General features: G+C 44.5%; 1 protein-coding gene across 10 annotated transcripts in view; it reads right to left on the bottom strand.

Moving 5' to 3' along the window:
* Nucleotides 1-17981, bottom strand: part of LOC112216902 (DENN domain-containing protein 5B-like) — a 79384-nt gene that overhangs the window by 28751 nt on the left and 32652 nt on the right. For 7 of the 10 annotated variants that reach the window (XM_042300226.1, XM_042300228.1, XM_042300227.1 and 4 more), the window contains exons 2-4: nt 14748-14807; nt 7932-8041; nt 3372-4056 (exon numbers count right to left, since the gene is read on the bottom strand). In XM_042300226.1, the coding sequence (XP_042156160.1) occupies nt 3372-4056; nt 7932-8041; nt 14748-14807 (855 nt within the window). The remainder of the gene's footprint in view (nt 1-3371; nt 4057-7931; nt 8042-14747; nt 14808-17981) is intronic. The other 3 variants (XM_042300229.1, XM_042300234.1, XM_042300230.1) reach the window with 1 other exon arrangement.

The raw sequence follows: 17981 nt of genomic DNA, 5'->3' as shown, positions 1-17981 counted from the left end.
TAGAGGCACTGTGAAAGTGTGGTTTGAGGATCACAGTAACGCATATGATTGGATCCCAGATAAGAAAAGGGAGACAGAAATTAGATGAAGACCAACACAGAGAAAGTGTGGTAGCGAAAGAGCGAGACGGAGTGAGAAAGAGTGGGAGAAACCGAAAGAAAGAACTAAAAGGAGAGTGAGAGTTGCTGAGTAAACTTTCTAGCTCATCTGTGGTGCACTGCACACCCACACACTCGTACAATAACACACTGACCGTACACAAGCCAAACCCTCACACTGCAATACTCAATTATGTATGAGGGGAAACCTAGTAGAGCTGCAGATAACTCGGGACTTTTACATGGCTTTACTTAAGCAATGTATAAAATAAAGGAAACTACACAGCAAACTAATACCCATGTATTTATATTGCATAAATGCACCAATTTGCCCTTCAGCTTCTAGTCTACCAAAGAAACGCTTGCAATCATTTTAGCGGTAACTACTTCAAAGTGCTGCCGACATGCCCTTTTGGCATTCCCTGTGGGAAACCAGTCTCTCTGAAATGAACGGCGCAATAGAACCACAACAAGGAACATGAGAGAACAAAAATCAGGAGAACCTAGTTTATAACCAAACATACTCTCACAAGCCTCTGCATGTTGAGGGTTTTGACTTGACACAGCCTGCTCTGTGATGCAGAGAAAGATAGTGATTCTCATTAAAGGATGAGTCGCGGTACTTTACTCATGTCTCAGCAACTCTATCCCCACTTTCCTTCCTCTCTCATCCACTGTTATGACTGTATTATGTGAAAATACAGGGATACGAATACACTGCGTCTCGACAGACGTCATTAATACATCATCCTTACTTATTTGACACCAGCTCTTCCTAATTTAATATTCAACCCATCAGAGCTGTCAGACTCCAGTTTTCCCCAACCTGAAAAACATCAAAAGCACCCTGTAAAGGCTCATGGGGGAATAATATTATTCTCTCCGCCCGATGTTGACCTCAGCTGAACTACATGGGGGGGGGGGTAGAGATTATTTCAGGCAGAGATTATGGGAGTGTTCAACTCTATTTCACAGGGCCATTAAACTTTCACAGCACCCTCCAATACTGCTTTCCAATGGAGGGTGTTGTGTAAAATATTGTATGTTATTGCTTGATAAGTAGGGGAATACATTGAATTGTCATCATCTGCAAACGTCCAACACAGATACAGTTGACCACAATGCTGCGGAGGCCAAGTGGAAAATGCGAACAGAAGAGACAAAAGATCGGCATCTGTGTTTCAAGGCTGAACATATGAAACGAGGCAACTCATCGTGAAACTGTCAGTCATTGGGACTGGTCCCTATCAGACAGTGTCAGAAGGGAAGAGACAAGTCAACAATGGTTAACAACAGAAACCAGGTCCGCTCATTTTCATACTAACGGTATGCGTTTGATCAACCACCTTACTGGGCGCTCTGACAGTCCCTCTGGATGAATGCAGGGAATTTTCTGCTATTGAAATCCTTGGGCAGGCCGCCTAAGCGGTTTTTTTCTGGTCGCCTAAAGTTCGGGATGGAAACGCACTTTCAGTGTCAACTTAAACCAGATATAATGTATGTTTAGAAGATATTGGAGCTATATATTTTTTATTATATAATCTTTGAGAACTAACAATCACCAAAATAAAAGTCAGGGAGAATCTTTCCCCAAACAATGATTTTAGCTTTAAAACAGCAACCTTTCTCTCAAATGCATGTCAAAATGCTTAGCTCCATGGAGAAATGTGTAGACTTGTCAGAAAGTTGTTTAAAAATGGCAAAGTCTCTCTACACTGTCAAGAGGCCTCATAATGTTCTTCTAAAACTGTGCTCCTGGAATGACTATATATAAAATGACTGATTAATCATCTTATTAATTACATCTCAGACCCACGCCCTCCACAGAGCAGCAGGATTGGACTAAATGCCTGCTTGTCACTTCCTTCCCGTGTCTCGGCCAATGAGTGAGCGAGGATCATGTTGGCCACTGGGCAGGTTCCGTCTGTTGTAAATTCATTGGTTGTTGATGGATCATATATGGCCAAACTTGTCACATTAACACACACGCTGTATCCTATTCCCAATATAGTGCACTAGTTTTGACCAGAGCCCAATATGCCCTGGTCAAAAGTAGTCTGCAATATAGGGAATAGGGTGCATTGGGACCCATCCACAGAACATTTTATAGATGCAGTTTCCGTGCATCAACCCTTCCATCAAATTGCCTCCAGGCAAATCAAGCAGTGTTTTTATTATAGAGAAATTAGAATGCCTTTTAGCAGCCGCGTCGCAGGGTAGGAGCTAGATGGGATGCCTCCAACGCTTCCCGGGGAAAAATTAGGAACATTAAAATGTTACTGGAAATGTTTTTCATTCAGAAAAAGAGTTTTTAAATTATTTAGTTTCAGGAGCGATTCCCTCTGACAGTTGGTTTGATATATTAAACATGGGAGATCATTTCTCATCAAAGGATAGATGAGTGGGGATGGATGGGAGCGAAGGGGTGGATGAGGATGAGTGGTAGGAGGAGGGAGAGGCCCGTCTCTGTCGCTTTTCGCTCAAGCAGATAGAAATGGCATGGTGCTAGTAACAGTGGAGTCACTTTGTTTGACTGCCATCAACTCAACTAATGAACTCCCATGCATTACAGATCATTACATTATAGACATTAAACTCCAAACAACTCTAGAACAAAACAAGAACCACTTAATGGAAACTCACAACCATTAATTCATTAGACAAGAATAGTATCCACTCCAAAAGGATGTCAATGGACCAGGACCACCCAATCAAACATTCAACACACAACAAGCTCTCTCGTTGTCTCTTTCTCTGTAACAGTCAGATAAGTGTAGTCCTGTAGTGTAGTCTACTGTAATCTACAGTGAAGTCTCTGGCAGATACAGTCAGTCTTGGCCTGACGTCTACAGACTACTGTCTGTCTGGCCGTTTGCCCTTTGACTGACCATGCTTTCTAATCCCAGCCACTACCCTGCTGCTGTCCAGTCAGTCAACCCGCATAGCTCCAGTCCCAGGGAGAGGAACAGCTCTCTACCCCACCCAGATTACAGTAGTCTAATCCTAAACTAATTTGGGCCAGGGAGTCAAGGACAGGCCTGGACCACAGATTACACCACAGTAATGACACAGCCAGTCATGTTCCATTGGCTCCAGCTGAGGTGATGTGTTGAGGAATGACTTATCCGAACCATCCCCCAACCTGATATCTGTCATCACCAAACCACCTGGCTGGAGAAGCAACCCCCACTCAACAACCTGCTGCCAAGGAATGTAGAGGCAGAGAGGTGTGTGTGTGTGTGTGTGTGTGTGTATATAATAAGCATCCCTTACCCTGTGAGTAGAGCAGAATCTGCATCTCCAGCAGGGTACAGTTGAACAGCTGCACCAGGTTCTCTACCCCCAGCAGAGGGAAGGTCTGGCCCAGAGGGAAGTCAGCCAGAGGCAGCTCCCCGGGCCCAGGACGCTGACACACAATGGGCTCGTACACCCCGTGGAACTTCAGCGAGCGCCCCGGAGGGGGCAGGGGCACCTCGTACAGGATGTTGTGCACGTAGCTCTCCAGGGGGAGGGGTGGAGGCAAGGAGGCCGTGACGGCCCGGTGCACCTGGGACAGGAAACGGCGGCAGGCGTGCATGAAGGGCATGGGCGTGATCAGACACAACGCCTTGGAGACATAGAGCGTGTCACGCGACGCGTCGTAGCCGCCGCACGCCGCCGACCGGCACGAGGATGAAGACGGGGAATCTGCTTCGTCGAGGCTGCTAGCCAGAGAGTCCATACTGGAGGAAGAGGAGGAAGAGGAGGAGGGGGTGGCGGAGGAAGGGTTCTCGGCCTGGTGCATCTGGTAGAGGGTCTGCATGGCCGAGCAGATCTGAGGCGATGTCACCTCCTCGTAGAAGGTGTGGACGAAGCCGTAAGTGCGAGAGCCGTCCTCCCGCGTGATCAGGAAGGAGTGGAACTGGGGCTCGCGGCTGTCTGCCTGTGTCCTGAACGACAGGCCTTTGGGCATACAGAGCTACGAAGAGAGAGAGGGAGAGGGACAATAATAATGGATGATTATTAATGTGGTATTAATAATTGAGATAGTTGACAGAATCAATGAGGAGGCCTTACATCAGAAACGACTGAGACTGCATGTACCAGAATGTGTTGGTGTGTGTACATCTACAGTTTGAATATGTGTGTGTGGGCGCGCGCGTCGCATCCCTAATCAAGTCAGCATAATCTGCTTTGATAGCAGCCCAGTCAGCAACACAGCAGCCAGCATGAAATAAAATATGGTTGATTATCTCCATTATGTTGATTTGCAGAGCTGAGCTGAATACAAAATTAATCATCACACACACAAATGAACCCCTGTCGCTAACACAGATAAACAGGCCTGTAGTTGGCCAATGTTCTGTTCAGAATGGATTATAAAAGTGGTGAGTGAATCATGGTTTCAACTGATCACTACTGACAAGATAATCACTCCCACACTACCTCAATATGTCTGTTCTGTGTGGAAACCGAGGGGCAAATGAAAAACATCCGAAATGCTGCAATTTCTCCCCAGAAATGAGATTCCATACGCTTCCAAATCAAATCCTTCTATCCCAAGAAATATCATGAAACCATATGGATCAAGGAAAAAATATTCCTCCCTGGAAAAGAGGGAGAGAGTTCAAACCTACGTTGAAGATAAGGATAAGACAACAGGATTCTAATATCCCTTTGCAACAATGTGGCCATCTGTGCTTAATGAGCAACGGAGCTGGTCCCAGATTTGTCGTCTTAACCTGCACATATTCAACCTACTGCCGGTTGAAACTGGGGAAACATCAAACAGGCGATCAAAATCAGTACAACTCTGCATGCATGTTAGAGCACATTTGCCTAAACCAACACTGCTCTGAAACACATTATACAGCATCAACAACTCAACACCTTCTGACATGTTGCATACAAGTGACTCCGTTGCACAGCAGCTTCATCTAATCCCATTGACACACTTCCGTTGAAGTCTCCCTCAAAACTCTTCCTGTTCTAACTGTGTCTGGGGCCATCAACCTGGGCCTCAGCTCTGTCTGGGGCCATCAACCTGGGCCTCAGCTCTGTCTGGGGCCATCAACCTGGGCCTCAGCTCTGTCTGGGGCCATCAACCTGGGCCTCAGCTCTGTCTGGGGCCATCAACCTGGGCCTCAGCTCTGTCTGGGGCCATCAACCTGGGCCTCAGCTCTGTCTGGGGCCATCAACCTGGGCCTCAGCTCTGTCTGGGGCCATCAACCTGGGCCTCAGCTCTGTCTGGGGCCATCAACCTGGGCCTCAGCTCTGTCTGGGGCCATCAACCTGGGCCTCAGCTCTGTCTGGGGCCATCAACCTGGGCCTCAGCTCTGTCTGGGGCCATCAACCTGGGCCTCAGCTCTGTCAGGCTCAAAATGACTTCCGATAGACATTTCAGAATTCCTAGCAGAATATTTCACAGTGTTCTTGAATAACCCCAGGTAATCTGTTAAACTATCCCCTTATTCCGGCACGGACACGGGAATTGTGGGGGTTCCGGGTGAGTGACCCACTGATGAGTATGGAGCAATAAGCTTAACAAACTGAAGCACATACACATTCATATCCTCGGGCACTAGCTCACACACACACACCTTCTGACTCAGGGCCCAATTAACAAGAAAATCAAATCAGTGCCAACAGCAGACTGTCTGTCTGACAGAGAGAGAGACAGAAAGAGCGAAGGAAAGAAATAAATAATAATCGATGGAGGGATTTATGAGAAAAGGATTGGGATATGAAAAGCAATCATCAGAACGGCTTTGTTGCCAGGCCCACAGGGGCAGGAAGTGTGATTACACTAAGGTCACCCTATGAGCAGGGAGAGTAGAGATGAGAGAGGAGGGACATGGAGAGTGGGAAAGGTGATATGGATGGTGAGTGGGATGGAGATACTATACATAGAAATGAATGGGGTTGTGTTGAGGCAAGCAGGGAGAGGGCTGAGATTCATTATGGTTCTGCCATTGGAGCCTTCATAGCTGCACTGCATTGGTGTTCCATTTCATTGGAACACACCGCACAATGGGCCATCGTTTCCATGCCGACGTAAACTGAGAACCCGATGTGAATAATTCAGGGGTTCTGATGCCAGTGTGTGATGTAATGGCCAACGCCAACGGAAAAAATAGTGACCTTGCATCACGAGAGGCAACGGTCAGCCGACACCAAACGTTTCCAGGGCCTCCTCTATAGGGACTTGAGGGACAGTTATCAATGTTAGCTACCTCTACTGGGGCTCAATAAGCTGGGCTAGGCAAACACACACATCAGTGGATCCAGATCATTGAGTGACAGGTCAGCGGGACCTTTAGCAGTCTCTTCCATGACAGGTCTTGAGTGATTCAAAACATGTTTAATGTAGTCTCCTGGTTTGTCATTTCCTGCAGTGTATGGGTTATATTGGCCATCTATCACAAACCCCCGAGGAGACTTATTGCTGTTATAAACTGATTACCAACGTAATTAGAGCAGTAAAAAATACATGTTTTGTCATGCCTGTGTTATACGGTCTGATATACCATGGCTCAAACCACCAAGTCTATAAAATGCTATAAAGCACAAATACAATTTCATCATCATCATCTTAACTTTTCCCTTTTTTCTCATGAACGCAGATATTTGACAATATAAAGTTTGTCTTATCAGATATTCCCTCCCCTAACGTACCCTTCCACCCTGGCACGCTTCCCCTCCCCTAACGTACCCTTCCACCCTGGCACGCTTCCCCTCCCCTAACGTACCCTTCCACCCTGGCACGCTTCCCCTCCCCTAACGTACCCTTCCACCCTGGCACGCTTCCCCTCCCCTAACGTACCCTTCCACCCTGGCACGCTTCCCCTCCCCTTGTCCAGTCAACACGAAACAACTCAATCTAAACCAAGACTGCAGAAAAGCAGCCACAGTCCATTTAGCGCAGCCTACAAAACCCTCTGGGTAAATCCATAGAGACCGAGGGGATTTGGTGCCTTCGCCACATTACCCAGGATACCCTAGAGAGAAGGCACTGCATTGTGTCTTAATCCTGGGCCTCTCTGCTCCAATGGTGTGTGTGTGTGTGTGTGTTTGTGGATTCCTAAAGCATTGGTTGGAATAATCCTAGCATGCCCTTCCTTTCCACTGTATATGATCTAAAAGGCCTTTCAATGCCTAGTTGGGGTATTGTTAGAGTCAATAGCCCCGTTTATCATCCTCCTGTTCCCCAATAAGGTCCCTCCAACCATTCCTTCCCCCAACCCAGTTTGGTTCCCTGCTGCCCACACATTAGATAGAATAGAGCCTGTTTATCGTCCTTCTACTCCCCTCATTCAGGGTTAAGTAGGTTACTTTCTAAATGTAATCCCTTACTGGTTGCCTGTCCAAAATTGTAATAAGTAACGTTTGGTTTACCTAAACTCAGTAATGTAATCGGATTACTTTCACTTACTTTTGGATTACTTTCCCCTTAAGAGGCATTAGATGAAGACAAAAAGGATCCATCAAACGCATTTGGAGTGTCATTATAGCGGTCCCTGACTTGTGATCAGACTTGCTCATGTGGAACAAATTTAAACTTGTCCTGATTTTCAATGCTGAATTGAATGTCACTGAGAAAACAGAAAGGTGTCATAATCTATTTTTTTCACAAACATCCTTACAAAGTCATCCAATAAGTAATCATCTCGTTTTTCAGATGTGACTAATCTGACTACACATTTTTTTGCCAATAACATAACTGATCAGTTACTTTTTTTGTAATCAGATTATATGCAACTGATCACCCCTCAACCCTGCAATATGGTCCCTCCATCCATCTATCCGTCCATCCATCACTCAGTTTGGCTCAGAACTCAGCGATGGTTCACCCACCATGTTGACAGCATCCTGGTCGAAGGGGTTCCACTCCACGTTCTCAGGGTAGTGGGCCAGGACTTTAGACTTGAACGTCCTCTTCAGGGGGCTCTGCTCAAAGTTCTCCCCTAGAGAGGAAGAAAGAGATCAAGTCTCAGGTCCAGTTGAGAGGTTTACCTGGACAACCAAGTTGACATCCAACTAAAGATATTGGTGCATGTCAAAGTGTGCGTGTGAGTATGCATAAGAGGGGGATCAAAGATTGTCATAAGGGAATACAAGGAAGAAAACAAGAATCAGCACAGGTGTATGTTGCACAGCATTCTGCCCGCCCGTCCAGCATCACTACTCTGGACGGTTCTGACTTAGAATATGTGGACAACTACAAATACCTAGGTGTCTGGTAGACTGTAAACTCTCCTTCCAGACTCACATTATGTATCTCCAGTCCAAAATTAAGTCTAGAATCTACATCCTATTTCGCATCAAAAGCATCCTTCACTCATGCTGCCAAACATACCCTCGTAAAACTGACTATCCTACCGATCCTTGACTTTGGCAATGTCATTTACAAAGTAGCCTATAAACACTCTACTCCGCAAATTGGATGCAGTCTATCACAGTGCCATCCGTTTTGTCACTAAAGACCCATATACTACCCACCACTGCTACATGTATGCTCTCGTTGGCTGGCCCTCGCTTCATATTCGTCACTAAACCAACTGGCTCCAGGTCATCTATAAGTATTTGCTAGGTAAAGCCCCACCTTATCTCAGCTCACTGGTCACCATAGCAGCACCCACCCGTCGCACGCGCTCCAGCAGGTATATTTCACTGGTTGTCCCCAAAGCCAATTCCCCCTTTGGCCGCCTTTCCCTTCCAGTTCTCTGCTGCCAATGACTGGAACGAACTGCAAAAATCACTGAAGCTGGAGACTCATATCTCCCTCTCTAACTTTAAGAACCAGCTGTCAGAGCAGCTCAAAGATCACTGCACCTGTACACAGCCCATCTGTAAATAGCCCATCCAACTACCTCATCCCCATACTGTTATTAATTGTATTGATTTTGCACCCCAGTATCTCTATTTGCACATTCATCTTCTGCACATCTATCACTCCAGCGTTTAATTGCTATATGGTAATTATTTCGCCACTATGGCCTATTATTTCCTTAACTCCCTTATCCTACCTCATTTACACACACTGTATATAGACTTTTGCTATTGTATTATTGACTGTATGTTTGTTTATTCCATGTGTAACTCTGTGTTGTTGTTTGTGTCGCACTGCTTTGCTTGATCTTGGCCAGGTCGCAGTTGTAAATGAGAACTTGTTCTCAACTAGCCTGCCTGGTTAAATAAAAGGTTAAATAAAAAATTAATTAAAATCTGGGATCTCTCATAGGTGGGATTCCTATCCGTCAGCACCTGTGCTATGAAGCTTTCCACTCCACCCCCAAACAAAACAATAAATATTTCCCCTTGCCAGCCTTCCTTGTTCTGGTTCCCCTCATTTTGCTAACCTCGTGTGAAAAACAGCAAGGTGTAATGAACAACACATCTACATCATCATGAAGCCCCAGCCTTGATGCTAGGCTGCTAAAAGATACAAACTGTTACTTGTGTAGCATTGCATCTAAATGAGTGTGTCTAATGGAGTATAAGCAGGACCATGTTGACTCATGTGTCAGACAACTGCACTGACTACAACAGGTCCACTAAGCAAGGAGCAGCTGGGACCGTGTCATTAGCTTAGTTAAGCTAAGCAGTAATAAGATGTGTGCAATCGGAGTCTTATCCATTTCCTTCACTACTGTGTAGGGTTGCAAAGGTTCAGAAACTTTACAGTACATTCCTGGAATTTATCCTGAACTTTTCCACGAGAAGTTAAGCCCATGAATTTTGCTTAAATTCATCAAAACTAGTTAGCGTATAACAGTGAACCTTTTTTGTGGGATTCACAAGGCAATTCTTGTGGCATATTTTGGTTACATATTTTGGTTAAACTATCCCCAATTCAATGGAATTGCAACCCTCTGCATGCACAGCGCACTCTTCCATCACATGTGCAGCTGATTCTCAAGATCTTGCACGCTATTGAGTCCACACTACTACACGGTCGGAGTCAAGGACTACATGCTCTCTGGTAAGTTTTGATTATAAAACTGGGTGGGGTGAATATATTTTATATGACATAACAAAAAAATAATTTAACTAGTAAATAAATTTCTAACTTTTTAACCATTTCTGCTAGTTAGTTTTTGCTACCATGTGGGTTTTAGCTTGCTTCAGCCTGCTAACTGAGGAGTGTTAATTCACCTGTTTCCATACATGTTTCATTTTAAAACATGTGCAGTTGAAGTCGGAAGTTTACATACAGCTTAGCCAAATAAATTTAAACTCAGTTTTTCACAATTCATGACATTTAGGTCAGTTAGGATCACCGCTTTATTTTAAGAATGTGAAATGTCAGAATAGTAGAGAGAATTCTTTTTGAGCTTTTATTTCTTTCATCACATTCCCAGTGAGTCAGAAGTTGACATACACTCAATTAGTATTTGGAAGCATTGTCTTTAAATTCTTTAACTTGGGTCAAACGTGTCAGATAGCCTTCCACAAGCTTCTCACAATAAATTGGAAGAATTTTGGCCCATTCCTCCTGACAGAGCTGGTGTAACAGAGTCAGGTTTAGGCCTCCGTGCTCACACAGTCCAATACCTTGACTTTGTTGTCCTTAGGCCATTTTGCCACAACTTTGAAAGTATGCTTGGGGTCATTGTCCATTTGGAAGACCCATTTGCGACCAAGCTTCACCTTCCTGACTGATGTCTTGAGATGTTGCTTCAATATATCCACATAATTTTCCTCCCTCATGATGCAATCTATTTTGGGAAGTGCACCAGTCGCTCCTGCAGCAAAGCACCCTCACAACAAGATGCTGCCACCCGCGTGCTTCATGGTTGGGGTGGTGTTCTTCAGCTTGCAAGCCCCCCCCCCTTTTTCCTCCAAGCATAATGATGGTCAAACAGTTCTATTTTTGTTTCTTCAGACCAGAGGACATTTCTCCAAAAGTACAATCTTAGTCCCCATGGACAGTTGCAAACCATAGTCTGGCTTTTTTATGGAGGTTTTGGAGCAGTGGTTTCTTCCTTGTGGAATGGTCTTTCAAGTTATGTTGATATAGGACTCGTTTTACTGTGGATGTAAATACTTTTGTACCTGTTTCCTCCAGCATCTTCACAATGTCCTTTGCTGTTGTTCTGGGATTGATTTGCACTTTTCACACCAAAGTACATCCATCTCTAGAAGACAGAACTCGTCTCCTTCCCGAGCGGTATGATGGCTGTGTGGTCCCATGATGTTTATACTTGCGTACTATTGTTTGTACAGATGAATGTGGTACCTTCAGGCATTTGGAAATTGCTCCCAAGGATGAACCAGACTTGTGGAGGTCTACAATTTTTTTCTGAGGGCTTGGCTGATTTCTTTTGATTTTCCCATGATGTCGAGCACTGAGTTTGAAGGTAGGCCTTGAAATACATCCACAAGTACACCTCCAATTGACTCAAATTATGTAAATTTGCCTATCAGAACCTCTAAAGACATGACAATTTTCTGGAATTTTCCAAGCTGTTTAAAAGGCACATTCAGCTTAGTGTATGTAAACTTCTGACCCACTGGAATAGTGATACAGTGAATTATAAGTAAAATAATGTCTAAACAATCATTGGAAAAATTGTGTCATGCACAAAGTACATGTCCTAACTAGCTTGCCAACACTATAGTTAAGAAGAAATTTTTGGAGTGGCTGAAAAACAAGTTTTAATGACTCCAACTTAAGTGTAAGTAAACTTCCAACTTCAACTGTATCTTACAAAGGAGTTATTTAATCTAAGTGCTTAACTATTCATCTGTACATGGAATTGTATTTGGGGTTTTTAAAACTTTTTTGTACAGGCAAATGCCACGGGCACTATCTGATGTGTGGAGACATTTCACTGCAGCAAATGTAGAAGGAAAAACTGTGTACATTTGCAAATACTGTGCAAAATCATACGTGAGACTGTGGTGGGAGGTCTGTCAACGTGCCCTTGAGCAGGGTGTTGACCCTGGATGCGTCTGTGTGTCGCTCTGGATGGAAGTCTGTTGGATGACTGGTGTGGTGTAGTTGTTGAGTGGCTTCACTGCAACTATATTGTATGTTTCAGATATTAAATACATTTTTAAAAAAAGATGAGGCCTCAGTCTGATGTTCACGAGGTGGACATTGATAAGTTCCAGGTAGAAGACATGGAAGCCTTTAGTTTCTAGACTATCATTTTAAGATGCGTGTTGAAAGCATTTTTGGGAGATGCGATGGATCTTTGGGGATCATTCAATATTCCTTTTCTTTTGTTCAGTGAAATAATCCCAGGTGAAGAGTCAACTCATTTAATTAAAGATGAATTTGTAACTAAATTGTTAGTTTTTTTTCTATTGGAAGGATTTAATCATTTGCAATTATATCTACTTATGATGAGGTAAAAGGTTTATGTTTCTGTCTCCATATGATATGGTAAATATATCCAATGCAAAAAAAATTACATTTAAATGGTATTAATATTAATTCACCTAGATTTCCATTAATTCCCACAGAGTTTCCACCTCTGAATATGTAACCCTACTAATGCATGCCTTCTCTGTAGCTTCCTAGCATGGAATCACATGACCTAGTTACTACAGACAGTCTCTTTGTCGGAGTTCAATACCAAAACTACCAAGCCATGGTCATGATTGTCCAACTATTGACTGTAGCTTCCAATGGCGATATTAACTCTGTATACTAAGAAGTCTCCGAGTGGGCCATTAAATCTTAGTGCTAATCCAGGCACACTAGTTATTCAACTGTGGGTAACCAGGTCTCCAATACTACAGCAACAACAGGGAGACTAACACCCATTGATTTTAGATAAGTGAAAAGAACCGTTAGATGGGCCGGGGTCGTATCGATCATGATGACCGTTTCCGCACCTTTTGATGATGCGAGTGAGGTCAGAGGGTCGTGGAAAGATGAGGAGAACGGAGGGAGGAGCAGAGTGATTGTTTGCAACGTGACACAATGATCGTTTCATGGCGAATGCAACTATCTCAGATCAATGTAATGTGTTTTGCAGAGATAGTAAGATGAATAGTCTATCACCATCAGTAAGAACAGTTGGAAGGTTACAGTGTTTCCAACACAAGATGTACATGTTGTTGATTTAGTTTGCTGTAGTAGTGGGACAATCTCATGGACAGTTACCATGGCAATCTTCTCCTATACTAGTAAACAACAAAATTACATACACACACAAACAGTGTCACCGAAGTGCGAGCGCTGGAACTGGTAGGAAATCAAACCTCTTTAGATCAAAAGAGCGTTAGGAGGAGGTTGCACACATGCACAGTCAAGGGCATAAACCAGCAGCAGGAGTCAGAGGTCAAACACAAGCAAGGGGCAGCAGAAAGAACCAGTGGCAGGGAGCCAGACAGCAGCAGGGGAGAAAGCTGGAAAACTGGAGAGTGTGGGGGAGCAATGGGGCGAGATGGGGACACACAGCGAGGTTAATGTAAAGAGATGGAAGAGTAGAGATGTTAGACAAGCCTTAACCTGCACTGCTTTGATGGATATTCATGGCTGACATGAGCTAGGGATTTGGTTAACGCTTTAGGCATTAGTGTTATTGTGTGTGTGTGTGTGTGTGTGTGTGGTAAGATGAATAATGCGAATGGAAGTTGGTAAACTCAACCACCCTGTCATGTAGAGACTAGAGAAAAAACAAAGGTCACAGCTGGATAACCTCTGTCCTCTAGAGGGTTGTCTGTCTGTGTGTGTGTGTGTGTGTGTGTGTGTGTGTGTGTGTGTGTGTGTGCAGCTTCCAACACTAGACTTTCCAGATTTCCAGTGCTAAACAGATGGCATGTCTTTAGCATGTAAACACAATGCCAAGATGTTCAGCTGCTGTTAAGCACTCTGCACTCTTATATTGTCTCTGTATCTCTATTGCTCTGTCTCGAAACACACAGACGAACAATCCTGCCATCTCTTGCCTAGGTGCCTTGTGGGTTGCAGTGCCAGTGGGTTAGCTCTTGGTTTCAGTGCCTGTGTGGAGGTGCAGTGATCTGAGCTGGCAAGTGAAGGATGCCTAAACTCTCTTAAGGCCTTTTGCTGAGACAAACAGGAGTGGACAGGACAGAGCGAGCAGAAGCCTCTTTCCTCTGTAATGACTCTCTCTCTTACTCATTCTCTCCCTCCCTCTTACTCACGCTGTCTGTCAAAGTTAAACCAGGACACGTGAAATAAGAAAGAAAAAGAGAGAGCGCGAGAGAGAGAGAGTGCGAGAGAGAAAGAGAAGAAAGCCAAACCTCCACTATCAAAATCAGTGAGTGAAAAAGAGAGAAATAGCCTGGTAAAACACTTTCAGGAGAGAAAGAGGAGGATGAGGAGGATGAAGTTAAACAGCCTGCTTCAGAGGAGAGTGACTGATTTGGAACAACAAGATCTGAGAACCTGACCCACATACAACGACTGGGGAAGGGTCGACCGGAAGAGAGAGAGAGGGAGGGAGAGAGAGATATGGAAAGATAGATACGAGAGAAGGAGGGGGTGAAAGGGAGAAAGAGAGTGGACAATGGAGGCAAGGAAGATATGATGGACCCAATTAAATAGAGAGTGGTGGGGTGGAGGTCTACGTTTCAGTAAGGAAGGGTCTTAATAAGGAGGAGGGAGAGATGAAGGAAGAGAGGAGACAAGTTAGTATCTGAAGGGAGAGAGAGTTGTACACCTCTAGACGGGAAACAGTTGGTGAAGTTTACCTGTGGCTGCTGTATCGGGGTCCCTGCCTTGGCGGTCAGCCTCTAGCCATTGGTACAAAGCTATGGTGGAGGCACATGCAAAAAAGGGACAGAGGAAACAAACAAAAAAACAGCCCATGTCAAACCAAACGCAAAAAATAAAAGCACACAAAAGCAAAATGAATCAATGATTAAAGATGAATGAGACAAGCATGAACATGAAACGTAGTTGGACAAAACAGAACATGACATCGTGGCAACAAAAAAACATGGCAAGTCCCAATAGTCTCAAACAGCTTCCTTTCCTTCACGACCACTGATCACAGAACAATTGATAGGTATAAGCAAGATCAATCTACCCAGATCGTACATGTATCAGTGGTGGTGAAGGAGAAGAGACAAGCTGGAGAGGCCCAGTGAGTATTGGGGACAGAGAGAAAATGCATTAGCATGTTTCAGTGACTGTGACATATGATGGCGCAGAGGGTGCAGTGGCTTATGGCTAGTTAGTGAGCAGCAGGCTGTCCGGCTGCAGGCTGCAGACTGGACCATGTCATTAGGATGACATTCCCTGGCATCATCAAAGCAGAGGCAGCCTGCACAAACCCCAGACCAGCAAACACCTTTAGTATCCATCAGCCCAATGCCTGCTGTGTAGCAGCACTCACAGCTTCAACCAAACACCACGATAAATTATGTTTCCTGAGTAATTTCCAGTGATACACGGAGTATACAGAACATTAAGAAAAATCCATGACAGACTGACCAGGTGAAACTTATGATCCTTTATTGAGGTCACTTGTTAAATCCACTTCCATCAGTGTAGATGAAGGGGAGGAGACAGGTTAAAGAAGGATTTTTAAGCCTCGATACAATCGAGACATGGAGTGTGTATGTATGCCATTCAGTGCCTTTGAACAGGGTATGGTAGTAGGTGACAGGCGCATAGGTTTCTTGTCAAGAACTGCAACGCTGCTGGATTTTTCACGGTTTTCCATGGTCCACCACCTTAAGGACATCCAGATAACTTGACAACTGTGGGAAGCATTGGAGTCAGCAGGGCCAGCATCCCTGTGGAACACTTTCGGGAACCTTGTAGAGTCCATGCCCCCAACGAATTGAGGCTGTTCTGAGGGCAAAGGGGGGGGGGGGCGCAACTCAATATTAAGAAGGTGTTCCTGTTTGGTATACTCAGTGTGCATACACTCTCAAGCAGGAAACAACATCATCTTGAATCTCACTATCAAATCCAAATATGCCTAAATCATGCATGCACACTGCACAGCCCAGTCTCTCCTGTTCCAAGCCGAGTCATTGGTTTGTTGATTAAAAGCCCTAGCTAAGTCATTAAAGTGCTCCCAGACGACTGACTGACTAAGCCACAGAGCTCCGACTGTCTCTCATGTCTAACCAGGTGAATGATCAGAGCAGAGCCACCAGTGTGTGTGTGTGTGTGTGTGTGTGGTCTCTCACTTAAGGGATCTCCCCTGAAAACCGAGCTCCACAAACACACAAGCAGAGGAGACTGAAGGGTCATTATGGTGAGTATGACACAGCGTCTCACTCTCTGCCAGACTTTTATTACAGCACAGCAAAACAGCAGCATAATGCGTCCACTCGCCTGGTTGGGGGGGGTAGACATTAAGGTTAGCACTTTCTGAACCATACAGCAGCATAGGGCTCTGTCAAGGCATTACAGCGGTCACCATCATTACTCCAACCCTGACTCTGCAACACTCACATGGAGATCACACACACTACAGCATGTACGCATACAGGCAGGCACACGCCAACCCTACGCCTCTATATCTATGTTATATAATGCCATAGCACGCATCCTATTTGTAGGCTGCAATCTCTCCCTCCCTCTCCCCCTCTATGTCCTTGTCCTTCTCTGCTGCGGACACATTCTTTATCCCAGTCTCTATTTACGGACTAAACTGTCATGAATCTGCTTTGTATACAGCTTCAAATCGGTTGTTTTGATATGTCTGTTGTAACCGAACTGGAAGATGGTTTATATTGAATGACCCTGATGAACTGGGATAAGAGAAGATAAGAGTCGTCATGGGCACACAAACACACTGTGAGAAACACACACACACACACACACACACACAGCTGCCTGTACAACATCCTGTGCAACACGAGGCCCAATGCCAACCCCTGCCTTCTCATAATCTATATCACTCCATCTCTCTCTCTCCGTCCATGACAGTCTCTCCATTACAGATGCAGTGTGTAGACCAGTGGCGGTACAAGACAGCTCTCTCTTATCTCCATGTTCTCACGCCAATTAATCTTGCCAGCACCACACTGGTATTACCTGATGCAGGCCTCATGCATGCACACTCACAGAAACATACACACAGAGATCCACACTCACAGAAATGTACACGCATACAGAGATCCACACGCACAGTAACGTACACACAGAGATACTTCATTTCTCAGAACAATAATAGACTGACGAGTTTCAGAAGAAAGGCCTTTGTTTCTGGCCTGTAATTGAACCCACAAATGCTGATGCTCCAGATACTCAACTAGTCTAAATAAGGCCAGTTTTAATGTCTACACTGTATTTTTGATCAATTTGATGTTATTTTAAAAAATTGACAAAAAAAAGTGCTTTTCTTTCAAAAACAAGGACTTTTTATTTGAACGGTAGCATACACACATACACACACACAGACACAGAGAAACATAAACACACATACAGTGGCTTGCGAAAGTATTCACCCCTTTGGCATTTTTCCTATTTTGTTGCCTTACAACCTGGAATTAAAATGTATTTTTTGGGGGGGGTTGTATTATTATATTTACACAACATGCCTACGACGATGCTTTCAAGATGTAAAATATTTTTTAGAAATAAGACACACAAAAACTGAAATTGAGCATGCATAACTATTCACTTCCCAAAGTTGATACTTTGTAGAGCCACCTTTTGCAGCAATTACAGCTGCAAGTCTCTTGGGGCATGTCTCTATAAGCTTGGCACATCTAGCCACTGAGATTTTTGCCCATTCAAGGCAAAACAGCTCCAGCTCCTTCAAGTTGGATGGGTTCAGCTGGCGCAAGTCATACCACAGATTCTCGATTGGATTGAGGTCTGGGCTTTGACAAGGTCATTCCAAGACATTTAAATGTTTCCCCTTAAACCACCCAAGTGTTGCTTTAGCAGTATGCTTAGGGTCATAGTCCTGCTGGAAGGTAAACCTCCATCCCAGTCTCAAATCTCTGGAAGACTGAAAC

The sequence above is a fragment of the Oncorhynchus tshawytscha genome, linkage group LG17 (genome assembly GCF_018296145.1).
Source record: "Oncorhynchus tshawytscha isolate Ot180627B linkage group LG17, Otsh_v2.0, whole genome shotgun sequence".
In the NCBI taxonomy this organism is placed as follows: Eukaryota; Metazoa; Chordata; class Actinopteri; order Salmoniformes; family Salmonidae; genus Oncorhynchus; species Oncorhynchus tshawytscha.
This window is presented reverse-complemented; position numbering and strand designations above follow the sequence as displayed.